The sequence below is a fragment of the Bos grunniens genome, chromosome 14, assembly GCF_055505025.1.
Source record: "Bos grunniens cultivar Pamir isolate PY7600 chromosome 14, Bosgru_T2T1.0, whole genome shotgun sequence".
Taxonomy (NCBI): domain Eukaryota; kingdom Metazoa; phylum Chordata; class Mammalia; order Artiodactyla; family Bovidae; genus Bos; species Bos grunniens.
The window spans coordinates 21,968,458-21,996,288 of NC_141178.1; the positions used below are offsets into that span (position 1 = coordinate 21,968,458).

At 41.5% G+C, this 27,831-nt stretch overlaps 1 protein-coding gene and 1 long non-coding RNA gene across 16 annotated transcripts in view; one reads left to right on the forward strand and one right to left on the reverse strand.

The window, feature by feature from the left end:
* RIMS2 (regulating synaptic membrane exocytosis 2) overlaps positions 1-5,900 on the forward strand; it is a 605,965-nt gene extending 600,065 nt beyond the window's left edge. For 9 of the 15 annotated variants that reach the window (XM_086336253.1, XM_086336255.1, XM_086336251.1 and 6 more), the window contains 4 exons: positions 239-351; positions 662-763; positions 2,129-2,268; positions 3,032-5,900. In XM_086336253.1, coding sequence (XP_086192379.1) covers positions 239-351; positions 662-763; positions 2,129-2,268; positions 3,032-3,250 — 574 coding nt within the window. In that variant the 3' untranslated portion in view covers positions 3,251-5,900. The remainder of the gene's footprint in view (positions 1-238; positions 352-661; positions 764-2,128; positions 2,269-3,031) is intronic. The other 6 variants (XM_086336266.1, XM_086336261.1, XM_086336260.1 and 3 more) reach the window with 1 other exon arrangement.
* A 4,163-nt stretch (positions 5,901-10,063) lies between these two features.
* Positions 10,064-11,961, reverse strand: LOC147359181 (uncharacterized). The gene is made up of 3 exons (XR_015140578.1): positions 11,847-11,961; positions 11,338-11,528; positions 10,064-10,283 (listed from the first exon to the last, which is right to left on the reverse strand). It is a non-coding gene; the product is annotated as an uncharacterized LOC147359181 (long non-coding RNA).
* Positions 11,962-27,831: the final 15,870 nt, after the last annotated feature.

A 27,831-nucleotide genomic window follows, 5' to 3' on the forward strand; every position in this document is an offset into this window, starting at 1 on the left:
CACAGCTCGTGCCCTCCAGACAAGGAAGAGAAAGGCACACAGACAGAAGTGTGCGCGCTGTGCAGGACGAGGGCTGCTGGAGGAGAAGGAAGGAGGGCCGTGGGGGTGCAGGGGGCGCTTGGGATCCAGTTAATATGTGACAAAATGGCGATACCAACTTCTCCTGCCACAGGCAAGGGGTTAGATGGAAACAGGAGTGGAGGGTAACACAAAATAATCCTGTGTTGTTTGCTTTTAGTCTGATCTTCCCTGGTGTCCGCTTGGCCTCGGATAGCCAATTCAGTGATTTTCTGGATGGCCTTGGCCCTGCCCAGCTAGTGGGGCGCCAAACTCTGGCCACACCCGCCATGGGTAAGAATTTCTGTCATGTGATTCGCTGTTTCCCTTTTAGCTTATTGAAAAATCACATTCCCCAATTTCATAAGATCTTTAGGAGTATTATCTGGAATGAGTATCTTTAACAACATAAACTTAAACTTTTTCCATTTTAATTTATACGCTTTTTAAAGTAAGAGATCACTGATACATTTTTAAATATATTTGAATGTAGGAAAATACATGGGAAATGAGCCAACAAGGTTAAACCAAGATCTGACACAAGCATTTTTCCATCTGCTTTTGTGTGTTAAGGCCTGTTTGTTTCTTCCTCACTCCCTATTAGGTGACATTCAGGTAGGAATGATGGACAAAAAGGGACAGCTGGAGGTGGAAATAATTCGGGCCCGTGGCCTTGTTGTAAAACCAGGTTCCAAGACACTGCCAGGTAAGAACAAAAGAGATTTCTTCTGTTACTGTTCATCATCTACACTTTGCAATTCAGAGACTTTGTTTTTGAAGAGATGCTGAAAACTTTGTTTTTAGATAACCAAGGGTACTGATAAATGAGTCAGTTATCTGTAGTAGTTTGCATTTCTCCTGAGTGAGCACCCAGTCAGGGTGATCTGGTGGGGAGAAGTCATTAGCTAATAAGTACATATGTGGTAGAAACCCTACAAAATAAAAACTATCACACTTATGTACATGTCGCACAAAATGAATTACCTAAGAAGTTCTTGTTAGCTGGTATTTTGTGTTATTCTGTTTATCTGAGCTTCAGAATTCTCCTTAGAAATCCTTAGCATTCTGGAATTAGAATAAATATAGATAGATATAGGTCCCCAAAATAGCATAAACCCATAGACGAAGGACATTCTAGGTAGAAGACTCTTACTTCCTGGAGTGTATAGAGAGGCACCATTATAAGTTTTTATTGCAATCTCACATTTTGTACCAAAATATTATAATCCAAGGTGCTTAGAGCCATAGGGAATGCCAAAGATTCCAGATGCCTGGTGCAGAGATGTAGACAACTTCAGACCTGATGTACAGAACAGTTCTGAAACTTGGTTTCTCACCTCAGCACCTCCACTGAACGAATTGTAATTCTGAATCTCTAACCTAGAAAGTTCATGTTGTTACCCGGTGCCGCCTATTGTACAACTTTGCAGTGCTGAGTAAGACAGTTGTGTTCATAAAGGTCTCAGAGTTAGTCACCTGATTGCTAGAAAGAATACCGCAGTTTGTACATGCATGAAAATGCTTTTATAAAGAGTCTGTCAGAAAAATATCAATGCATGGTATTTATAATTAGTTGCCTCTTTCCAGCTAATTTGAACATACTACATCAAATCCCACCCTTGTCTTGTACCCACACCATCAATAAATAAGCCCTTTGGAGTGATAAATGCTCCATGGGGACGGGTAAAACAGTTTGATTTTGAGAACGTTTAACTAGATTTATGAATTGATACATGAAAAACTGCGTGAGACCTCTTTCTTGGATATTGTTTGGGACCAGAAGGATTTCTCTTTTAAAAGCAGTATATAAAACCAGTTGATGGCAAAACAGTAATCAACTCAGAGGCTGTGTTAACTGCCTAAAACTACCTGAATGACTGATATCTAATCTATTGTTATCTAATTTATCTATTGTTTATCTAATAATTTTGACATAATGTGGAAAGGCCAGTGATTTTTGACTGCTGGCTCTTTTAACCTGTGACTAAGCTGTGGCAGGTGTCATCCACAAGTTGGGTGTTCTGTAACCAGAGCTCATCACTTAACTCTCCTGTGTGTTTTCTTTCCCAAGCACCATACGTAAAGGTGTATCTATTAGATAATGGAGTCTGCATAGCCAAAAAGAAAACAAAAGTGGCAAGAAAAACGCTGGAACCCCTTTACCAGCAACTATTATCTTTTGAAGAAAGTCCCCAAGGAAAGGTTTTACAGGTATTTATTGAATTATATATTCCTTACCTAAGAAGGTGTCTTCATGGAGTCAAACATTCTCTTCCAGTCCTCTCCCCAGCTGAAATTCTTGGGGAACTTCCAAGCAGTGGCCAGTGCTATAAAGCTGTACACACTAGGGAACTATGCTGAATGTAATAAACCATAATGGAAAAAAAATATGAAAAAAAGCCAACACAGTTTCCTTTAAAGTGAACTATAGACTTGTAAACCCCCATCACACATTGGCTCTTATCTTCCTTAACGGCTTAGGATCCTAACACTCCTGTAGAGTTTTCCGACTATACCTTTGAATTCCAGTAAAGATAACTATCCCAGTAATTAAATACAACTACATAACTTGATGTTTGATGTCAGCACATTGTATGAAAGTTGCTCAGTTGTATCCGACTCTTTGCGACCCCATGGACTGACTGTACAGTGTATGGAATTGTCCAGGCCAGAATACTGGAGTGGGTAGCCATTCCCTTCTCCAGGGTATCTTCCCAACTCAGGGATCAAATCCAGGTTCCCTGCATTACAGGCATATTCTTTACCAGCTGAGCCACCAGGAAGCCCAAGAATACTGGAGTGGGTAGCCTATCCCTTCTCCAGAGGATCTTCCCGACCCAGGAATTGAACCGGGGTCTTCTGCATTGCAGGTGGATTTTTTGCCAACTGAGCTTTCATTAATTGATTGTATTTTGGTTTACAAGCTCTTACATACATGATTGTACTGACATTGCTCTTTTAATTTTGCCAACAGATCATTGTCTGGGGAGACTATGGCCGCATGGATCACAAATCCTTTATGGGAGTGGCCCAGATACTTTTAGATGAACTGGAGCTATCCAACATGGTGATCGGCTGGTTCAAACTCTTCCCCCCTTCCTCCCTAGTAGATCCAACCTTGGCCCCTCTGACAAGAAGAGCTTCCCAATCATCTCTGGAAAGTTCAACTGGACCTTCTTACTCTCGTTCATAGCAGCTGTAAAACTGTTGTCATAGCAACCAGCGTTACAAAAAAAAAAAAAATCACAGGTCGCAAACCCTGGTAACACTGCATGCTTAATGTTGTGTCTTCTGAGCCTGTTCCTAGGGATACAAAGCGATCCTGTGTTCTCAGAGGAAGTTGCACACATTGTGCCCTAAAGGAGGCCCTCAGGTGAAGGAGCGGAGCTATGAAGAACTATCAGGTTTGGGGTTCAGTAACACTCGAGTTTTGGTCCAATCTGAAGCCATGGATTAATATCAAAGAATCAGTCAGTTTCATGCAACAAAAGCCCTTTTCAATGGCACCTTTATATTTTTATTGTTCCTTTTTCTTCATTTCTCTGACCCCCAAAATCCTGTGATGCCACAGAAATGGAGCTATCCAGCCATTAAGCCATGTTATAAGTGAAGGACTGACGTCCTGGGAAGCATCAGGTGAAAAGCAAGAGACCAAAGACGAGGTCTAGGACAGAACGTCAGCCCTCCCCCGGACTGGACAGGAGCAGCCGGTCCAAAGTGACGACGTGAGCAGTGGCAGACCTCGGAGCTCCAGCAGGCATGTCATTCACTAATGCCAAGTTGTGTTGGACTCTGAAAAACAAAATTCTGTGGCTACACTGTACTGAATGAAATTAAACTTTTTTTTGCATGGACAGATTAGCTGAATATTTAAATTATTTTCTTGGGGCTGCAACTTGCAAAAAAAAAAATCAGCCATTTTTGACAATTTATATTATTTTTAAAAATAAATTTCACTAGTGCATGGTTTTAAAAAAGGGAGAGAATGCAGCAGGGTGATACAAAGACACACCATGTTTATTCTTTAATCACAGTCTGTGTTTTGGCAGACATTGCAGAAGAAAATACTTTCTAGAAAATACTTAAAATTCTCTTTATGTGACAAATAAGTATAATATATTCAATTTATTTCCATGGTAAATATACAAATCTTACAAAGTTCAACATGTGCAAATTGTTCACATCTTTCTTCCTTTCTCTCACTTTTCCTTTTCTCCCTCTTTTAATCTTTTTATTTTTTTTCTCCCTACCAGAGTGAACATTATGCTAAAAAACAAAATGACAAGTTTTTTGACCTGATACTCTCTTAATACCCCATGTTCAATTCAGAGCTGTAGATACATCTGAATTTCTCAAGGAGGGAAAAAACTATTTAAGAGCTTTCTTTATTTCAAGCATGTTGAAAAGGATTTTGCAACATGACTTGGGAGTACATTAAAGTAAGTCAGCATGTGTTTGATAAAGAAGATATTTGAACTTTTGCAATTTATTGTACAGTGCATGGTAATTTTATTTTCACCTTCCAAGTTCAGTTTACAGGAAAATCCTAAAATCATGTGGCCATTGTAATGTCTAATAAATTTGTTTTTAGCACCAGCATTATTCATACAGGGGTTAAAGTATTATTTCTAGAAGGTTTTAGATTTTGTTTTTAATTAATTAAAAGCAATTTCTTTAGCCAATTTCCATTTACTATGTGAATAGAAGCACTGCTAAAAATTTGGAGCCCTGAAAGACAGGGCAGTTTATTAATTCATTTTTCTGTAGTAAAACTCAATTTTTCACAAATTATATTTCTAAAGAAACACAGCATACATAAATTTGCAACAGATAATTTTAAAGCTCCAATTTTTAGGTAATTCAAAGAAAGTCAATCTGCCTGTTAACAGTTCTTTGATGCCATCACCAAAAGTCTACACACAAATGTCCTAAAATCAAACCCCTGCTTTTGGTTTTACAGACAGTTATTACCATTGGGTGGTGCTGCAAGGTCAAATTTCTCTTAAGTTCCCCTATTTAGAGGAAAAGTCACCGAGTAATGTAATAAGCCACCCATAGTTTCTGTTTCTTTCTGTACACTTTGATAACATGTTCTTATAGATTGATTTTAACTTCTAGCAACAACTTTTGAAATCTACATACATAGCATTTAAGTTAATGCCATGCACAAAAATTGCTCTTTTGTGTTCCTTTTAAATTCAATGCTGACCATTAAAAACTATCATGCTTGATATGGTGCAAAAGTTAAAAATGAGTATCACTAAAAATGCCTTCTCTTTATGTGGTGCAATATGAACTACACCGAGACTGTGTCTTGACATTCTGAGACCTACGATGGACCCAGGTAAAGTTGCGAAATAAATGAATAAAACTATTGAAATAATTTAGACACTTGTGTACCAGCAACAATTGATTTAATAGACCTATAGCGTCTATACTATCCCTTAGAATAAACGTTTAACATTTTCCTGATACGAAGATGCAGTCACATAATCTTTTGTGCATATTCCTATATAAATTATTTCTAATTTTAATAAGAAGGACATGACTGTATGGAATATTTGTACATACCTGTCATTATGCAGTATTTATTTTAAAGTTGGTGTTTTTTTTTTTTTTAATTTTCACATGTCTGCACCTCAACTTGTGACCTAGTCATGTAAATAGCACTATGCCAGTGACCATTGCTGCCCTGTACATAATATGTTTTAAAAGTAAAGGGAATTCCAGTTGGAAAAAACTAAAAAGGGCAGATTAGTCCTGTGATGAACACCAACTAATGTAAAACTCAAATTCATTCTGGTGATGGTATTTAACACTTTAAATAAAACATTTTCTTTACAGACGTTGTATGCATGGCCTTCTGACTTCTCTTCTCCCCACGCATCCCCAAACCTGCTGCAGCTCTTTTCCTAAACCCACACATCACTTAGAGACACTGAAATCATCTTCTTCTGCCTCTCCGTAACAGAAGCAGACCGCTGGTCTTAGCAGGTAGCCCTCAGCAGAGCACTTCTTTTAAAAACCAAAGGATTTCAGCTCACGTCATTAAACTTGTTGCTTTTCAAAAGGTCATTCCACATTGAGGTGCTTTCTGATGAAGTGACTTGGCAACTCCCAAATTTAAATGAATGAGGTTTCTGAGTGAGTGTGGCCTCCACTGACAGCAGGGTCAGAATCATGTACAAGCTCTGCCATTCCCTGGGTGGAGATGACAAGGTGACAGTTGGCTCTATGCTGTGTTTCCACTGCTGTGTCAGTCCAGCTTCGTGGGAGACCAGGGTGGGGTGCATCTTCAGTTGGGGAATTGTACGTGGTAACCTGACATATGGTGGTTTAGTCCCTGAGTCGTGTCCAACTTTTGCGACCCGATGGACTGTTGCCCACCAGCCTCCTCTGTCCATGGGATTTCTCAGGCAAGAATACTGGAGTGGGTTGCCATTTCCTTCTCCAGGGGATCTTCCAGACCCCGGAATCAACCCAGGTCTCCTGCATTGCAGGTGGATTCTTTACCGACTGAGCTATGACTGACATATAACAACCAGTCCAGAGACTGGCTTCTGTCACATATGAATGGAAGAGAGGGTCTCTCCATACCTTCTAGGCCGGTTCATCAAACTGCAAAATGAGTTTGATTAATTAGAATGGGCTTTCCTGGGGGCTCAGATGGTAAAGAATCTGCCTGCAATGCAGGAGACCTGGATTCAGTCTCTGAGTTGGGAAGATCCCTTGGAGAAGGAAATGGTAATCCACTCCAGTATTCTTTCCCGGAGAATCCCATGGATGTAGGAGCCTGGCCAGCTACAGTCCATGGGGTCTCAAAGAGTCAGCTATGACTGAGCAGCTCACGCTTTCACTTGATAAATAAGAAATCCAACTGCAATCCAAACTTAGTCCTCTCTCCATCCTCTGAACCAGCCATTTCTTCCATTTCCAGTCCCCCATACCTAGCCCAAAGTATCTTTTCATTAATATATACTCTCTGCTCTAGTGAGCTATTTCTTTGCTATTCATACACTCCTATTCTAAAACTCTCCTTGCCTTTTTTATATGCCCTCTCCTGAAAAGCCCTTCTACTTTCTCAAAAGTGATCCATGTTAGTCCCTCCCTGCAATTCCCAGCTGAAGACTGAGTTTATAGCAGTTCCAAACTAAACCCTAAACACATGGATGCTCTTGGCACTAACACCTTCATTTTCCCAGCAACTCTAGACACCAAGGGTTCAAAAGCAATGATAAAGTACTTCATGATCACCATCGCAAGAGAACTGGCCAAGAAATCACCAAGCTGTCCGCCTGTGCCGACTTAACCTTTGACATAAAAACACATTCTCTGAATGTTTGTCTCCACTCACACAGTCTCTAACATCCATGCACGAATGAATAGAAGTTCACACATCCACCTTTGGTTTGTGAAATGTGTATTGAGAAGCAGTGCGTAAGAGGGAACAAAAACAATTTGTGACACTCATATTCTTTGTATGATGTGACTTAAGTCACTGAGTCTCTCTGGGAATCAGTTCTTTATCTGGGAAAGGGGAGGGCGTGACAACTGACCCCCATATTTATGGGCTTCCCTGATGCCTCAGATGGTAAAGAATCCGCCTGCCACGTGGGAGACCTGGATTCAGTCCCTGGTCGGACACGACTGAGTGACTTTCACAAGGAGTTTGAGTTAGGCATTATTCCATCATTAAATCTACACTTTGACTATTTTATAAGCTCCTTCAAGAAAGAGACCGTACCTATTTTCTCCCCTGTTTTATATACTCAATGCCAAAAACAATGCTGTACACAAAGGTGCTTCATAAATATCTGCCAAGTTAATGACTATTTAGTCCAGCTATTTTGAGACACAATTTTAGGCATTATAGTAAACAGAAAAAGCATGGCCCTGTCCTCATGAAACTTTCATTCTAATAAAGAAGACACACATTGGGTGAAAAATTACAAATAAGATACCTTTCCCAGGGCAAAAAAGCTATGGGAATATACAGCAGTGTTTTAACCAGTTGAGAGAGTCAAGGAAGGCTGCTGCTGCTGCTAAGTCGCCTCAGTCGTGTCCGACTCTGTGCGACCCCACAGACGGCAGCCCACCAGGCTCCCCCGTCCCTGGGATTCTCCAGGCAAGAACACTGGAGTGGGTTGCCATTTCCTTCTCCAATGCATGAAAGTGAAAAGTGAAAGTGAAGTCGCTCAGTCATGTCCGACTCCTAGCAACCCCATGGACTGCAGCCCACCAGGCTCCTCCGTCCATGGGATTTTCCAGGCAAGAGTACTGGAGTTGGGTGCCATTGCCTTCTCCGCAAGGAAGGCTAGTGTCTATAAAAACGGACAGGAGTTAAACACAAGGTAATGGTGGCCCTGGGGAGTGGGAGTTAGATGAATATTCCAGGCAGACAACAGCAGCTAAGGAACTTGAGAGAAGGAACTGCAGCTCTACCATTTTCTTACACAGTGTGGCTAAAGCAAAGGTGAGTTCATAAGACATGCATACGAGTGAACAGATGAATAAATGAGTGAATGCAGATTCCTGCAGCCTAAGCTATTTCTGAACCACTGAGAGTTTTGTTGAGAAGAATAACCTAAATGTGATGTGAGAACTATTTGTAAATGACATCATCTATAAGGGCTAATCCTCTATTTGCATGCATGCATGCTTAGTCATTTCCTTCTCCAAAAGGAAATGGCAACCCACTCCAGTATTCTTGCCTGGAGAATCCCAGGGACGGGGAAGCCTGGTGGGCTGCCGTCTATGGGGTCGCACAGAGTCGGACACGACTGAAGCGACTTAGCAGCAGCAGCAGCATGCTTAGTCATGTCCGACTCTGCAATCCCATGGACTGTAGCCTGCCAGGTTCCTCTGTCCATGGAATTTTCCAGGCAAAAATACTGGAGTGGGTTGCCATTTCCTACCCAGGAATCCTCTATTTAATTGTGTTTAAAATAATTCTCAGAATGCACGGTCCTAATTCCATTCAGTTGTTAAACTTTGAATATAGGAACCATAGCCTATAGTTCTGTACCCAGCATAGGACCCAGCTCAGCACTAAGCGATTACAGGTCTCAGATACTCAGCCGTAACAGTGAATATCCCTTTCCGATACTCTTGGAAAGACTGCTGTTATCAATATGAATAATTCCTGAGTCCTTAAATTTCTGTTAATAGTTTGCATATGGTTGAATCAGAAAGACTAAACCTGTCATGTTCTTAATGCCTGAGCACCAGCTCCCTGTAATTGTGCTTTTGGAGTAGGGTGTCATTTTGTTCAGTATGCCTCCTTTTCTGATCCATCCACAGAGTTCCCAAGAGATCTGCCATTTCCTAACTAATCCCATTCTCCTGGTTTCAACTGATGGTGGTATAGAGGGTGCAGACTCCTAAAAGGGGTCAGTATATACTCTTGCCTGTGAAGATTTGTTATTTTTGTCTTGTTTTGCCTTGACACCAAAGAGGCAGCTCATCTCCCGTGACAGAGATTTCATGGAAAAAAAGACCAAGAGCTATCAGTGGCTATGTTTTCTGTTATATGATGGAAATTGCATTGATAGAAAAGAAAGTCAGCAAAGCTAAGTGGAGGTATGAATTGAAGAGAGTCCTGCAGGTTCCATGTTCCTGGTTCCATTATGGTTGAAGACTGGCTGCATCTTTGCTCTTCCAAGAAAGCCCATCCATTCTAGCTGTTGATTAGTTGGGTGTCTGCTATTCGAAGTCATTAGTCCTAATTAATACATTTGGCCAAGGACAAGGCTGATGGAATCATAGAATCTTGAAGGAGTCTTCGAGAACAATCTCATATAAGAGGTGGCCATCCAACCTCTGCTTGGCAAGTGCCTGGAGAGAGAAACTCGGCAAAGCAACCCATTCCATAGTCTCTGACAGTTAGACTCTCCCTCCTAAATACCTAGCCTAAATCTCCCGTTTGGAATTTTATACTTCCTGGGCTCACTATTAGCAAGTTCGAGCTCCTACTGTTCATCACACGACAGGCCAATAAATAGACAAGTTGTTGGGGCAAGGATTAGCAAATTTATTCAAAAACCAGTCGACTGAGAAGGTGGTGAACTTGTTTTCTGAAGAACCATCTTCCTGAGTTAGAACTCAGGTTTCTTTTATAGTAAAAGGGGAGAGAGTAAAGTCAAACACTTCCTAGTTCCCATCAACCTTCAAAGGGGATGTGTCGATTTCTTCCTGCATGCAGTTGTCCACAGGTGGGAGGATGTTTCCTGAGAGTTAAACAAAGGTTTTTAGCTTAACGTTCATTACCTGAGAGGCAAGCTTCCTAGAAATGGGCCATTAGTGAAGTGAAGTCGCTCAGTCATGTCCGACTCTGCGACCCCATGGACTGTAGCCTATCAGGCTCCTCCGTCCATGGGATTTTCCAGGCAAGAGTGCTGGAGTGGATTGCCATTTCCTTCTCCAGGGGATCTTCCCAACCCAGGAATCGATCCCGGGTCTCCGACTTTGCAGGCAGATGCTTTACTGTCTGAGCCACCAGGGAAGCCTTATATAATCCCTATACCTTAATCCAAATCAGGGGAGAATTGCCTTAAAAAGGCCTTCAACTAATTAAAAGATACTGATTTTTAAAACTGATGACTTAAAACTGCCACACACAAATGGTCCACAAAACATTCTCCTTTTTCTGACAGTTTTACAATCCATTGTTGTCATTAACCAGTCCTTTACTATGAAACTTAAATGACCAATTGAGACCAACAGTTCTGAGACTGTTCTTCCAGCACTGATTAAGCCTGGGGTGGCAGGTATAGTATTTATTTAGCCTTCTGAACTTTCCGGGCAGACTTGGTGCCCTTGCCAGCTCTACCTATACTCCTGTCCACTGCTTAAATGACACCCACAGCCACCATCTTCCTCATGTCACCACCACCAAAGTGGTCCAAGAAGAAGAGGGTAGTCAGAGAAGTTCTCAGCACACATGGGCTTGCTGGGAACCATATCAACGATGGCAGCATCACCAGATTTCAAGAATTTGGTGCCGTCTTCCAGCTTTTTCCCAGGATGATGATCAATCTTCTACTTCAGCCGAGCAAACTTGCAGCTGATTCCCCACTTTACCTGGGGCTCTGGGTGTGGGGAAATAGCCCACATCCAAGGGAGGCCCTGGACCTCTTCATTCATCAAGTGTTCCTCTCTTTCTAGGAGGTGAGAGGCTCTGTCTTTTACTGTCTTTCTTTTGTTTCAGCCTAGGGCAATTTGTTTGCTAATGTTCTTCCTCCTTAGAGTAAGCACATTGCTCCTTCCCCAGTCATGGCTTACCTCTCTTCAGGTTACTCTCCTTCAGGAAATTCCAATGTCACTGCCAAAACCAAGTGATTTGTTTGCATCATCTTTCTTCCGTTGTTGTTCGCTATTAACACTAAAGGCAACATCTCCCAGTTAAGAATTGTTCATTCCAAATGTATCATCTAGTGTTTGCAGCATTCTCCTGATATTTGGGACACTTTTCCCTGAGTGAAAAAAAAAAGTCAAATTTACCATTATAATATTTTCAGGGGCTTCAGGATCCACATTAGTATGATGTCTGTAGGCCTGATACATCCTTTACAAAAATTCAGAGAAGTCTTCATTCGTTTGGCTAAATTTCTTGACTTCTGTTTAATCTCTTTTGCTTTCCTTCCCCTGCCTTGCCAAGATGTACTAATAAGTAGTACTCCAGGAGGGTACTACTGATGGTGCAGATGCTGAAGAATCTGCCTGCAATGCAGGACACCCAGGTTTGATCCCTGGGTCAGGAAAATCCCCTGGAGAAGGGAGTGGCAACCTACTCCAGTACTCTTGCCTGGAGAATCCCAAGGACAGAGGATCCGGGCAGACTACAGTCCATGGGGTCGCAAAGAGTCTGACACAACTGAGCGACTAACACTTTCACTTTTCAAGGGCATTCTTTCCTCACTGAGGTCCCAATTTGTTTCAGATGTGAGTACTGCCTAATGGGCTTCAGGTGTAAAAAGATCCTCTCTCTAAAGGAAGGTTGTGATCTTTCCAGTTAAAGTCTGAAAAAGCTAGCTGTCTGGTCATTTGCATTTAGCCCCCTTTGAGACAACAGCAGTGAAAGTTGCCCTGCTCTGGAAGTGGCTCCTGACTCAAATTGAGTGTCGTGTCCTATCCTAGATGGTATCGCCATACTAGAATAAGTCCCTGCACCCCAGAAACTAACCCAGGATTTTCTAATTGGTCCCCAGAAGGAGGGGAAGTCCTGAGCCCCAGTGTCAGCATTTGGGCCTAGAAAAGAATGAAAAATGGGAGAAGGGATGTATAGATTGGCCTAACGGCCAGAACAGCTGGGCAGGGTAACTCAGCCAGAGTTGAGGTCTGAAGAAGCATATCTTCACTTCATTCCCTCCCTTTTCTTATTTTCCCTGAAGTACTTATTTTCCCACAAGTGCTTGCACACGAAGGATTTTATCATTCTTCCCTACTTCTTCACAAAATAGCTACAGAGTCATCAAAAGCCACTGTAAAGCCATAAAGAGTAACTGATCATCTCTAACCATTAGCAGAATGCTTTTTTCATCCCAACCAAGATTACAGTACAATTGAAAAGAAATTTGGTTACTGTTGTGATGTACAAAATCCAACAGAATTACTAATCAAAAAATGGGCCAAAGAACTAAATAGACATTTCTCCAAAGAAGAAATACAGATGGCTAACAAACACATGAAAAGATGCTCAACATCACTCATTATCACAGAAACGCAAATCAAAACCACAATGAGGTACCATTTCACGTCAGTCAGAATGGCTGCTATCCAAAACTCTACAAGCAATAAATGCTGGAGAGGGTGTGGAGAAAAGGGAACCCTCTTACACTGTTGGTGGGAATGCAAACTAGTACAGCCACTATGGAGAACAGTGTGGAGATTCCTTAAAAAACTGGAAATAGAACTGCCTTATGACCCAGCAATCCCACTGCTGGGCATACACACCGAGAAAACCAGAATTGAAAGAGACACATGTACCCCAATGCTCATCGCAGCACTGTTTACAATAGCCAGGACATGGAAGCAACCTAGATGTCCATCATTAGATGAATGGATAAGAAAGCTATGGTACATATACACAATGGAGTATTATGAGTATTACTCAGCCGTTAAAAAGAATACATTTGAATCAGTTCTAATGAGGTGGATGAAACTGGAGCCTATTACACAGAGTGAAGTAAGCCAGAAAGAAAAACACCAATACAGTATACTAATGCATATGTATGGAATTTAGAAAGATGGTAACAATAACCCTGTATGCGAGACAGCAAAAGAGACACAGATGTATAGAACAGTCTTTTGGACTCTGTGGGAGAGGGAGAGGGTGGGATGATTTGGGAGAATGGCACTGAAACATGTATAATATAAGAAACGAATCACCAGTCCAGGTTTGATGCAGGATACAGGATGCTTGGGGCTGGTGCACTGGGATGACCCACAGGGAGGATACAGGGAGGGTGGAGGGAGGGGGGTTCAGGATGGGGAACACATGTACACCCATGGTGGATTCATGTTGATGTATGGCAAAACCAATACAATATTGTAAAGTTATTAGCCTCCAATTAAAATAAATAAATTTAAATTAAAAAAATAAAATAAAATTATGAATGATACCATTTACCAGGATACACCAGAACTTTAGGAGTTATAATTTCTAGAATGTGTACATTAATAATGTTTACCCATATGATACAATCTAAGAAGTTTTATCACTACTTACTTGACAATGCTTCCCACTCAATTTAACATACTAAAAAAGCCTAAGTAATGTTCCTCTCGAGAGAAAGGAAATAATTTGAGGTGTTCCAGGGGCCCTTTGGAAAACCTCAAAGTTAGCTAGAGGTCAAATAAAATTTATTTATAATTTAATTTTGGGGAAGTTTGTCAAAATATCAAAAGTTTTAACCAATGATAAAAAGAGATCTCAATGACAAATGCAGATAAGTTAAACAATGAAACTCACAATTACCAAAAGCAGTTCAGTATTTTAAGATGACTTTGTCCTCTTAGAGAATCAGATTCAGGAGAAGCTTTAATCAAAATGGTGAAGAAGGACACGGAAGCTACCTCCCTCCCACAAGTACATCAAAAACAATCTACAAGTGGAACAGCTCTCACAGCGCCTACAGAACACTAGCAGGAGACCTCAGATACCCGAAAGGACAAGAAAGTTCCCACAGAACTGGGTAGGACAAAAGGGAAAAAAAAGAGGAAGTGAGACAGGACCTGTGCCCCTGGGAGGCAGCTGAAAAAGCGGAAATGTCCCTGCTCCCCGGGAAGCCCCTTCACTGGCAGGGAGAGCAGTTGGGACAGAGAAGGGGGCTTCAGAGGCTCAGAGGAGAGTGCAGTGATTGGTTTGTGGCAGGCAGAAAAGAGGGTGACCTGCATAGACGGCCAGTCACGCCACTGCCCTTGGCATCCCAGCCTGAGATACATGTTTGCTGGGGTAAGCGGAGGCTGGAACTGGTGGTTTACAGGACAGACCTGTGGGGAGGACTGGGGTGGGTGGCACAGAGACAGCCTGAAGGAGCTGGAGCGTGGTGCGGCCACAACCGGGAGTGTTCATGGAAGAAGCCAGGCCCACGATAAAAGCAAAGCACCATTGTTAAGTGGCAAGTGAAGGGAGGGGCAGGAGCCCCCCAGCAGCCTCTTTCTCTACCTGCCAGCCTCCACGGCCTCCGGGAGGATGCACCCCAGCCACGGCCTGCGCCAGTGCCCCTGCCCCAGCCACCACCCGGGCGGCCCCAGATGCTAGCAGGCTGTCCATGCACAGAGGTGGGGCTGCAATCACACCTGAGCCCCAAGGCCAGGTGACTTAGGAAGTAGGGCTGAAATCTCTCCTCACGACTGCATGAGCCGTTATTTCACGCTTTTGCCACCGGCTTTGTAAATTCAGTGTCTGCAGGACATCCGAATGGACAATAGGCGCTTCCACAGCTGAGATGAATCTGGCTGCTGTGGGCCACATCGGGGCAGGGCCAGGCTTGGGTTAAACTGCCTCCATAGCTCCCACAGAAGGTCAAAGTGCATGACTCCTGTGGTCCTGAAACTGGACTTCAGTGCATCTGTGCTGTGGCCTCATGAAAACAATGCCTGACGGACACCAGGGCCAATGCCGGCACTCCTAAGGCGGAGGCAGGGCTGCAGGCAGTGCATCTTTGTGAGCCCATACAGTGATGAAAGGTGACAACAGAGCACACCCACTGCTGAGCAGCTGCAAAGGCCTACTCAGGCGCTTCCTGCTCAGTGGGAGCACTCCACTCCTACCTGCCTATCACTACAGAGCCCAGAAACACAACTCAAAAATGAATCTCAAGAGACTACTTACTGCAAGCAACTGTATGTCAATAAAGTGGACAATCTGGAGGAAAGGGACAAATTCTTAGAAAGTTACAATCTCCCAAGGCTGAACCAAGAAGAAATAGAAAATAGGAACAGATCAAGCACAAGTACTGAAATTGAAACTGTGATTTTAAAACTCCCAACAAACAAAAGTCCAGGACCAGAAGACTTAACAGGCAAATTCTATCAAACATTTGGAGAAGAGTTAACAACCAAACTTTTCAAACTATTTCATAAATTTGCAGAGGAAGGAACACTCCCAAACTCATTCTATGAAGCCACCATCACTCTGATACCAAAATCAGGAAAAAAAACAAAACAAAACACACAAAAAAGAAAATTACAGCCCAATATCACTGATGAACATAGATGCAAAAAATCCTCAACACAATATAGCAAACCAAATTCAATATTCCATTAAAAGGATCATACACCATGATCAAGTGGACTTTATCCCAAGGATGCAAGGATTTTTCAGTATCTACAAATCAATCAGTATAGCACACCATATTGACAAATTGAAGAATAAACCCAAATGGTTATCTCAATAGATGCAGAAAAAACTTTTGACAAAATCCAAAACCCATTTATGATTTAAAAAAAAACTCTCCAGAAAGCAAGTATAGAGGTAACATCAGTTCAGTGCAGTTCAGTCACTCAGTCGTGTCCGACTCTTTGTGACCCCATGAATTGCAGCACGCCAGGCCTCCCTGTCCATCACCAACTCCCGGAGTTCACCCAGACTCACGTCCATCGAGTCAGTGATGCCATCCAGCCATCTCATCCTCTGTTGTCCCCTTCTCCTCCTGCCCCCAATCCCTCCCAGCATCAGAGTCTTCTCCAATGAGTCAACTCCTCGAATGAGGTGGCCAAAGTACTGGAGTTTCAGCTTTAGCATCATTCCTTCCAAAGAAATCCCAGGGCTCATCTCCTTCAGAATGGACTGGTTGGATCTCCTTGCAGTCCAAGGGACTCTCAAGAGTCTTCTCCAACACCACAGTTCAAAAGCATCAATTCTTCGGCACTCAGCCTTCTTCACAGGCCAACTCTCACATCCATACATGACCACAGGAAAAACCATAGCCTTGACTAGATGAACCTTTGTTGGCAACGTAATCTCTCTGCTTTTCAATATGCTGTCTAGGTTGGTCATAACTTTCCTCCCAAGGAGTAAGTGTCTTTTAATTTCATGGGTGCAGTCACCATCTGCAGTGATTTTGGAGCCCAGGAAAATAAAGTCTGACACTGTTTCCACTGTTTCCCCATCTATTTCCCATGAAGTGACCAGACCAGATGCCATGATCTTTGTTTTCTGAATGTTGAGCTTTAAGCCAACTTTTTCACTCTTCTCTTTCACTTTCATCAAGAGGCTTTTGAGTTCCTCTTCACTTTCTGCCATAAGGGTGGTGTCAACTGCATATCTGAGGTTATTGATATTTCTCCCGGCAATCTTGATTCCAGCTTGTGTTTCTTCCAGTCCAGCGTTTCTCATGATGTACTCTGCATATAAGTTAAATAAACAGGGTGACAATATACAGCCTTGACGTACTCCTTTTCCTATTTGGAACCAGTCTGTTGTTCCATGTCCAGTTCTAACTGTTGCTTCCTGACCTACATACAAATTTCTCAAGAGGCAGATCAGGTGGTCTGGTATTCCCATCTCTTTCAGAATTTTCCACAGTTTATTGTGATCCACACAGTCAAAGGCTTTGGCATAGTCAATAAAGCAGAAATAGATGTTTTTCTGGAACTCTCTTGCTTTTTCCATACTTCAATATAATAAAGGCCATATATAGCAAACTCACAGCAAACATCATACTCAACAGTGAAAAACTAAAAGCATTTCCTCTAAAACCAGGAATAAGGACTTTCCAGGTGGTCCAGTGGTTAAGACTCCATGCTTCCAGTGCAAGGGGCATGGGTTTGATCTTTAGTCAGGAAGTTCCACAAGCCATGTGGGGAGGCCAAAAAATAAATAAAATCAGAAAAGGGACAAAAGTGCCCACTCTTGCCATTTTGATTCAACATAGTCCTAGCCACAGCAATCAGAAAAGAAAAAGAAATAAAAGAAATCCAAATTGGAAAAGAAGTAAAACTGTCACTGTAGATGATATGAATATATACTCAGAAATCCTAATGAAGGTACCAGAAAACTACTAGATCTCATCAATGCATTTGGTAAAGTTGCAGGATGCAAAATTAATATACAGAAATTTGTTGCATTTTTATATGCTAATAATGAAAGAAAGAGAAATTAAGGGAACAATCTCACTTACTATTGCATTAAAAATAATAAAATACCTAGGAATAAACCTACCTAGATAGGCAAAAGACCCATACTCCAAAAACTATAAGATGCTAATGAAAAAATTGAAGAACACACAAATAAATGGAAAGAAAGATATATCAAGTTCTTAGATTGGAAGAATTAATATTGTCAAAATGACTATACTACCCAAGGCAATCTACAGATTCAATGCAATCCGTACCAAATTACCAATAGCATTTTTCACAGAACTAGAACAAAAAGAACTTAAGTTTTTTAAAAAATGTATATATATTTTTTAAAACCTTAAAATTTGTATGGAAACACAAAAGACCCCTAATAAACAAAGCAATCTTGAGGAAGAAAAATGAAGCAGGAGGAATCAGATTCCCTAACTTAAGAATATACTAAAAGCTTCAGCCATAAAAACAGTATGGTACTGGCACAGAGACAGAAATCTAGATCAATGGAACAGGGTAGAAAGTCCTGAGATAAACCCATACACCTATAATCAATTAATCTATGACAAAAGAGGCAAGAATACACAATGGAGAAAAGACAGTCTCTTCAATAAGTAATACTGGGGAAACTTAACAGCTACACAAAATGAATTAAACTAGAACTTTCTCTAATACCATAAACAAAAATAAACTCAAAATGGATTAAAAAAACTGGATACTATAAAACTCTTAAGAAGAAAACATAAGCACAACACCCTTTGACATAAATCGGAGCAATATTTCTTTGGACCTAGTTCCTAGAGTAAAGTAAATAAACACAAAAATAAACAAACAGGACCTAATTAAACTTTTTGCACAAAAGAAACCATAAAAGAGGAAAAGATAACTCATAGTGGGAAAAAATGTTTTCAAACGGTGCAAACAAGGAATTAATATTCAAAATATACAAACAGCTCATGCAACTCAGTGCCAAAAAAACATAAAATAAAATAAACCAAAAAAACCCAATTAAAAAAAAGTGGGCAGAAAATCTAAAGACATTTCTCCAAAGACACAAACAGATGGTCAAAAGCACATTAAAAAAATGATCAACATTGTCAAGTATTAGAGAAATGCAAACCCAAACTACAATGAGGCATCACCTCACACAAGTCAGAATGGCCATCATCAAAAAGTCTACAAACAATAAATGCTGGAGACGGTGTGGACAGAAGGGAACCCTCCTACACTGTTGGTGGGAATGTAAATTGGAGCAGCCACTAAGGAGAACAGTATGAAGTTTCCTTTAAAAACTAAAAATAGAGCTACCATATGATCCAGCAATCGTACTCCTGAGCACATATCCAGAAAAAAAATCATAATTCAAAGTGAATACATGCACCCCGGTGTTCACTGCAGCACAATTTACAATAGCCAGGACACAGAAGCAACCTCAGTGTCCATCGGCAGAGGAGTGGATAGAGACGATATGGTACACACATACAATGAAATACCAGTCAGACATAAAAAATGAAATAATGCCATTTCAGCAACATGCACCTAGAGATTATCATACGAAATCCAACAGAGAAAGACAAATATCATATACACCACTTACATGTGGAATCTTAAAAATGATACAAATGAACTTATTTATAAAACAGGAACAGACTCAGACTTTAAATACAAACTTTGGTTACCAAAGGGGAAAGGGATAAATTAGGAGTTTGGGATTAACATATTCACACTACTGTATATAAAATAGATAATCAACAAGGACTTATTGCATACCACAAGGAACTCTACTCAATACTCTGTAGTAACCTAAATGGGACAAGAATCTGAAAAAGAAGAGATACATGTATAACTGAATCACTTTGCTGTATATCTGAAACACAACATTGTAAATCAACTCCATTCCAATATAAAACTGAAAAAAAAAAAAAAAACTTTTAAGCTAACTGCAATTACTGCCAAGGCAGTGAAAACTAAGCAATCAACCAAGCAAAAACACCCCAACCATACAAAGAGTAGAGTCCAAATTGCTGCAATGAAGAACAAAAAAATTCATCTATTCATAGATGAATAGATCAGACGTTTTAATAGAGGTATACTTTATACTTCTCCACCTTCTTTTCCAAATCTACATATTTTGACTCTTGAAAAAAATGTCACTGTAGATTTTTATTGATGCAGATCATTTATTCCAAGCCCTTAAGATTGTCTCCCACAAAGTACCAAAATTTGAGCATTTGGAAAGTATGATATAAACTAGTAGTAAATATAAAAACATGAGTTGATTGCCCTAAGCATTCTGATACAAAATAAGTTTATAAACTGCATTAGGTTCTTTCCCATATTTTTCTTTTATGCATATGTGTACTTGACAGGGGTTTCCCAGGTACCTCAGCAGTATAAAATCCACCTGCAATGCAGGAAATACAGGCTCGATCCCTAAGGCAAGAAGATCCCCTGGAGAAGGAAATGGCAACCCACTCCAATATTCTTGTCAGGAGAATTCCCATGGACAGAGAAGCCTGGCAGGCCACAGTCCATGAGGTCACAGAAGTGTTGGACATGACTGGGCGACTGAGCACATGTACTTGACAGAGTCAATGAAACATGTCTTTTCCTAGCAGCAAGGGAGTTTAGAATGAGTTTATGGAATCCTCTTTGGGCATGCTCATCGGTTAATGAGGATCTTTCTCTAAAGATGTTGGCTGCAGAGAGAATTAATGAGAGGAAGAAAGATGAGCAGAGAGACAGATCTATAACCTTTCATTTTATAGATGACAAAATAAAGATAAGGACTCCAATTGAAATACAGGTTTTCTGCTATGTTAATGCACTAGAATCATTGATATTATGATTACCCTTTTTGTTAGCTGTGTATTGGAGAGTTCTCATAATATTTTTGTATGAATATGAAAGCAAACACATCTGGACTTCATGAAAGGGCTAGTGTTGACTATTTTCATTTTAAACATATTTACATCGAAAAAATGTATTTATGTATCCTCTAGATGTGAAGAGAAACCTAAAATGAGGCGATCAGAAACACAATCTCTTGGGTCAATGCTGCTAAGTCACTTCAGTCGTATCCGACTCTATGCGACCCCATAGACAGCAGCCACCAGGCTCCCCCATCCCTGGGATTCTCCAGGCAAGAACACCGGAGTGGGTTGCCATTTCCTTCTCCAAGGCATGAAAGTGAAAAGTGAAAGTGAAGTTGCTCAGTCGTGTCCGACTCTTAGCGACCCCATGGACTGTAGCCGACCAGGCTCCTCCATCCATGGGATTTTCCAGGCAAAGTACTGGAGTGGGGTGCCATTGCCTTCTCCATCTTGGGTCAATACCAGTACACAAAATGCACCACAGGAGACTAGGATTCTGATGATGCTTTAATCAAATTGCTGGGGTGGAGATCAAAGGGGAAATACTAAATATATTTTCATAATGAAGAACATACAGAGATTATGTCAATATTTTAAAGAATTTCCCATTAGCTAGGGAAAATCTTTTTCCCATTTCTACTGGGAAAAAAAATTGGAGTTCAAGCCAAGTTTGGATTGTAAAATGTGAGATATAAGATTGATATACATTAATAGCATTTTTAAAATTTACACAACTAACTTTATACCAAATAGAAGATAATATTGTATACCATATAAACATTATATATCATATAAATATTGTATATCATATAAATATATATTCATGTCTTATTTTTATATCTTTTTGTTTGCCATTAACATATGTTGTTATTTTCATAAAACATAAACATTTTAATAGCTATTTTGTTATATAAAGGGGCAAAGTCATCTTAAAAGAAGTTCATTTATGATTTGACATTGAATGTCAAAGGAAATGCAAGGCATGATACCCTGATGCTGAGATGTTTATTAATCTATTTTTGAAGATGAACTAGTTTTGTGTTTGCATTTTATAAACTAAAATAAATATATATAAGTGAAGTGAAGTGAAATCACTCAGTCGTGTCCAACTCTTTTCGACCCCATGGACAGTAGCCTGCACCAGGCTCCTCTGTCCATGGGATTCTCTAGGCAAGAGTACTGGAGTGGGTTGCCATTTCCTTCTCCAGGGAATCTGCCCGACCCAGGGATCGAACCCAGGTCTCCCACAGACAGACGCTTTACCGTCTGAGCCACCAGGGGACCTAAATATATATAAAGTAACCAATAAAAACAAACAAACAAATAAAAAACACAGGACATCATAGTTTCCGTTCCAAAGTTTAACTCTGAATTGAGTACAACAATGAAAAACCTATCAGTTACTAAAGAAGCGGGGTTAAAATTGGGTTTCTGACAGATGGGACAAATCAAAGTCACCTTTCTGAATGACTAAACCCTTTTTAGTAATATCTATGGAAAAGATACTTCTATTTATATTTGTAGCTTTTGGTGATTTTAGGAACCAAGTGGAACCTTTTTCTTCTTCCTGGGAATGTCCCACTCTTGGACAAGAGCAGCCAGGTTTCTTTTTTTTTTTTTCTGTTCCTTTCCTCCATTTGACATTAGTAAAAGTTTTAAATATTACAACTGATTTGGCTGTAAGTGGAGAAACAATAAAGGACAAACAGACAATCCTAAGTAAAACCTCGTTTGGTCTTGGGATTTTACACATACCAACACCACAGGTGACCATAAACTACATGATTAACACAGCAAGCTCAGCAGCACATGGTGCACAGGATGCCAAGATAACCCTGCTTAAACCCCTCGTGGAGATCCTCTTACCCATGGTCTCACAGCTGCAAATCAGATCACTTATCCAAAAAGTGCCCAGAGGACTTTAGGTACAGCCGAAACAGTCCCCATTTTTAAAGGTGGAAATTCAAGACACACAAAACACAAATCTCGTCCATAAAATGCTAGCCTCCATAGAGATAAACAAACCGGTTCACAAATCGGGTAGAAATCCAACAACTATTTCCTCTCTCCAACAGGACACCCCACTCAGATGTAAAACAAATTGGCTTATACTAGCGGAAAAAACACCCCAAACATAAAGTTCCCAGCTGTACACACAGGAGTGACTTACCCTGCTGAACGGAGCTTGTCAGCAACCAAATGATTCCTCACTCCAAGTGTCAACATGGGAGTAGTCACTGCTACTTTGGGGAATTTTGGAGTGAAGATCCTCACGACAAGTGGTCCCAGCAGCTGCTAGGGCCATAACTAAAAATTTTCCAATCCCTGCTGGCCATTCAGCCTCTGCTTGACAAGTGACTGGAGAGAGCAACTCAGCAATGCAGTCCATCACATAGTCTCTAACAGTTAGAGTCCCCTTCCTAACACCTAGCCTAAATCTCTCTTCTGGAATTTTAAACCTGCTGGGCTTCAGTGTTACCAAGTCCAAGCTCATACTGCCTGCCATATGACAGACCGAGCTGTTGGGGCAAGGAATAGTGACTTGATTCAGAGAGTCAGCAGACCCGCAAGATGGTGAACCTATGCCCCCAACAACCATCTTGCCTGAGTTAGAACTTGGGCTTCTTTTATTAAGGCTAGTGGTTAAGAACCCACCTCCCAAGACAGACATAAAGAGACTCGGGTTTGAAACCTGGGTCTAAAAGATCCCCTGGAGGAGGACACAGCAACCCACTCTGGTATTCTTGCCTGGAGAATCCCATGGACAGAGAAGCCTGGTGGGCTAGAGTCCATAGGGTCACAAAGAGTTGGAAACAACTAAAGCAACTTAGCACAGGCACATACTAAAAGGGGAGGATGTAAAGTCAAACACTTCCTAGTTTCCATCAGCCTCTGCAGGGAATGTGTTAATTTCTTCCTCCCTGCAGTCATTCACAGGTGGGCCTGGTCGGGATGTTTCTTGTGAGCAAAACAAAGCTTTTCAGCTTAAAGCTTATTACCTGAGAGGCAGGGTTCCCAGACATGGGCCATTATGTATAATTTAAGCTTATAGGCAACATCCCTTTGGTGATTAACCTGTGATAGAATACAAAGTTTCTTTCCTATTGTATTAGCATTATCTTCCAGAACTACAGGCTTCCCTGGTGGCTCAGCAGTAAAGAATTTGCCTGCAAGGCAGGAGCCCCAGGAGATTTCTGGGTCGTGAAGATCCCCCAGAGGAGGGCATGCAACCTACTCCAGTATTCTGGCCTGGAGAATCCCACAGACATAGGAGCCTAGCGGGCTACAGTCTATGGGGTCACAAAGAGTCAGACACAACTGAAGTGACTCAGCATGTATGCATGCTAGAACTATATAACCAAGGGCTGACCTCTATTCCACATGACAGAATATTTTAAGTTAGCTATTGTAATTTTCCCAAGCTCTTAGAAAGCAGCATAACAAGTTGGCTAAAAGTACACATTCTAGATAAGAATTTTGTTGTTCTTAAGTTGCTGAGTCATGCTGCTGCTGCTCCTGCTAAGTCGCTTCAGTCGTGTCCGACTCTGTGTGACCCCATAGACGGCAGCCCACCAGGCTCCCCCATCCCTGGGATTCTCCAGGCAAGAATACTGGAGTGGGTTGCCATTTCCTTCTCCAATGCATGAAAGTGAAAGTGAAGTCGCTCAGTCATGTCCGACTCATAGCAACCCCATGGACTGCAGCCCACCAGGTTCCTCCGTCCATGGGATTTTCCAGGCAAGAGTACTGGAGTGGGGTGCCATTGCCTTCTCCGTGCTGAGTCATGTCTGACTCTTTTGCAGCCCCATGGACTGTAACCCACCAGGCTCCTCTGTCCATGGGATTTCTCAGGCAAGAATACTGCGGTGGGTTGCCATGTCCTTCTCCAGGGGATCTTTCCAGACCATATCTCCTGTATTGCAGGTGGATTCTTTACCACTCAGCCACTAGGGAAGCCACTCTAGATAAGAATGCTTGGATTCAAATATATGCTCCTTCACTTCCAATTATATAACCTCGAGTGAGCTGCTAGCCTCTCAAGTCTGCTTTATCAGCTAATAAATGGGGAAACAAGGATAATGGTACCCAGCTCCCAAAGTATTTGAGAGGATTAAATGAGATAACAGATATTAATTCTACACAGTAAGTACTCAGTAAGTATTAACCATTCTGTGGCGATGGTGATTATAATTATCACTACCACTATTTACTCCTCTCTCCCAGGCACTTCTAATCCTTTCAACCATTTCTCATTGACTAGAAATCAGTGCTTGTCCTTTAAAATGGTCTCTAGAGTTAAACAGAGGATCCCAAATGGATACTGGCTCAACAGTATGGATACTATACTATGGCCTCTACTTGTATAAACACAGCTTATAATTCTCTTGCTTTTCTATGCAGCCACCTCACACAGCTCTTTCAGACTGGGCTCGAGGTCAACCAACTCTCCCAGGCCCTCCTTCAGTGAACAGTTTCCTCATTCTGTCCTTGTGGAATTTTGTTTCTGGCCAACCACAGAAGCCACCTTCTTTATTTATTTATGACCCTGCTGGGTCTTCATTGCTGTGCCCGAGCTTTCTCTAATTGCAGTAGGTGGAGGTGATGGGACCAGATGCTGTAATCTTTCTTCCCTAACCAGAGATTGAACCCTGTCACCTGCATTGGCAGGCAGATTCTTAACCACTGGACCACCAAGGAAGTCCCTAAAAGTTCATTCCCGATAAGTTATTTTCTCTTATTGGGTTTGTTGAATATTCCAGCCTAACTTTAGCATAAACTCTGAATTATTAAGAATATCAAATGTATCTTCTTTCACTGCCTGCTCCGGGTTACCTGAAAATTTGATAAAGGTGTTTCCTCTGTTTTCTTCCATTATTAAATGTTGACTAAAATAGGGTCAAGATCAAAGCTTTGACCCTCTACTGATAATATTGTTGGATATTAATAGTTATTGACATGTAATACATTATAGTTGAGAAAGCGAATGTGTTAGTCACTCAGTCATGTCCAGTTCTTTGTGACACCGTGGACTGTAGCCGCCAAGCTCCTCTGTCCTTAGGATTCTCCAGGCAAAAATACTAGAATGAGTTGCCATTCCCTTCTCCAGGGGATCTTCCTGACCCAGGGATTGAACCTGGGCCTCTCACATTGCAGGCAGATTCTTTATTTACTGTCTGAGCCATAAGATGTCTTCAATATATGTAATCTAACAATCCTTGTGAAGTAAATTGTGTTATTATCTTTATTTTGCAGATAAGAAAACTGCAGCTCAGAGAGTTTAAATAATGTGAACAAAGTTCCCCATCTGATAAGGAGTATGCTGTGCTATGCTGTGCTTAGTCACTCAGTCTTGTCCAACTCTTTGGGACCCCATGGACTGTAGCCTGCCAGACTCTGTCCATGGAATTTTCCAGGCAAGAATACTGGGGTGGAATATCCCTTTTCCAGGGGATCTTCCTGATCCAGGGATCAAACCGGGGTCTTCTGCATTACAGGTAGATTCTTTACCAGATGAGCTACCAGGAAAGCCCTGCTGCTGCTGCTAAATCACTTCAGTCGTGTCCAACTCTGTGTGACCCCATAGATGGCAGCCCACCAGGCTCCCCCATCCCTGGGATTCTCCAGGCAAGAACACTGGAGTGAGTTGCCATTTCCTTCTCCAATGCAGGAAAGTGAAAAGTAAAAGGGAAATCGCTCAGTCGTGTCCGACTCTTCTCGACCCCATGGACTGTAGCCTACCAGGCTCCTCCATCCATGGGATTTTCCAGGCAAGAGGACTGGAGTGGGGTGCCATTGTGGTATATCCAGATGCAAACCTCTGGGGTCCTCTAACAGCAGAGTTGTTCAATCAATTATGAGACCACGTCACCTTACCATCATCCACCATGCATCTTCCCTCTTTATCCTCAGGCAATCCACAGAGCCATTCTCAAATGACTTGCTGAAATACAGATTTACTACTTTTATTATATGTGCTTCCTACTGCAAGGTGCTAGCAAAGCGCAGGGGTGGGAGGGGAGATGGGGTGGGAGGGGAGATGGGGCAGGAGGAGCGGATTGCTGGTTATAGTACCTACTTCTCTGAGCTATTATTTGAGTCTGATGAGAACGTAGATACGGGCTTGGCGTGAACTAGGTACTCACTAATGGCAGCTCTTTTCCTTACCATGGGCATCGGCTCCTGTTCTTCAGCTGTTTTTGTTTTTGTTTTGTCCTGCCATTTCCCATTAAAGACTCTTCTCCCAGTCTCAGACAAAAGAAACAAGAGAGAATTAGAAAATGCTTTCATATATTTCCACCATTACCTCTGAGCAGTGGGTCTTTGAAAACTCCTTGTCCCCAATGCCCTAAAATGCCGGGGTCCAGCCCCGGTGAATCCAGGGAATTCGAAGGGGAGATGGCATCAGCGATCAGGAAACAACAGCTTATTTAAATGTTAATTAAAGATATTAAGAGTGGTCAAATAAGGATAGCTCAGTGAGAAAATTTAGTGGAGAAAAGAGGCTGAATAATTCAGCCAGAAGATGAGAGAAAGAACGACATGGGGAGACCAAGCTTCGGTGAACAAGGCCCGCACTTTATTTTCCAAAGTAGTTTTTATACCTTAAGTTATGCATAGAGGATAATGGGGGAAGGGGTAGAGTCATGCAGTAAGCCAGGCTTTCTTCCTGCAAACTTATCATATGCAAAAGTTTAGGTGATTTGCATCATCTTCTGGCCCGGAGGCCTGTTAACATTTTAAGAAACTTATTTTTCTCTAAAGGTGATTATTCTAAAGTCAGGCGCCACTCTCCAAAAGCATTAGATAAAGTTGCATTCCTATAGGGCAAAGGTGTGGTGGTCTATAACAAGAAAAAGAATTAACTAAGGGTCCAAGGTTACAAACATTAAAGCTACTACTTACACCAATTATATTAATCAATACACTGCCAGGGACACAGTAGGTAAGGGATATGGAAATTTAGCAGCAAACATTGGCCCAAAAAGTGAAAAACCCTTCACCAATACAATTTCTAATCAATCTTTTAACTGCTCAAAGGAATCTGTATTTAGACAGTTTAGAACATCTTATGCCTCTCACAGTTGGGAGGCTCTGAACAATCACATGTGGCCGGAAAAACCTATTCAGGCAGGCTAGAGGACTTCCAAAGGAGTTTGTAGGTTGAAACACTATCACACCCAGGAACTTTATTAACTGGAGCTGTAAGTTAACTCTTTTTTCAGAGAGAGGTAGTGGGGGACAGCCCCCCGTAAAGTCAGAGGTGTAGGTGAGAGCACAAAGCAGAAAGTAGGCAGACTCTGGTTTTGGGGGTAGATGCTCGAGAATT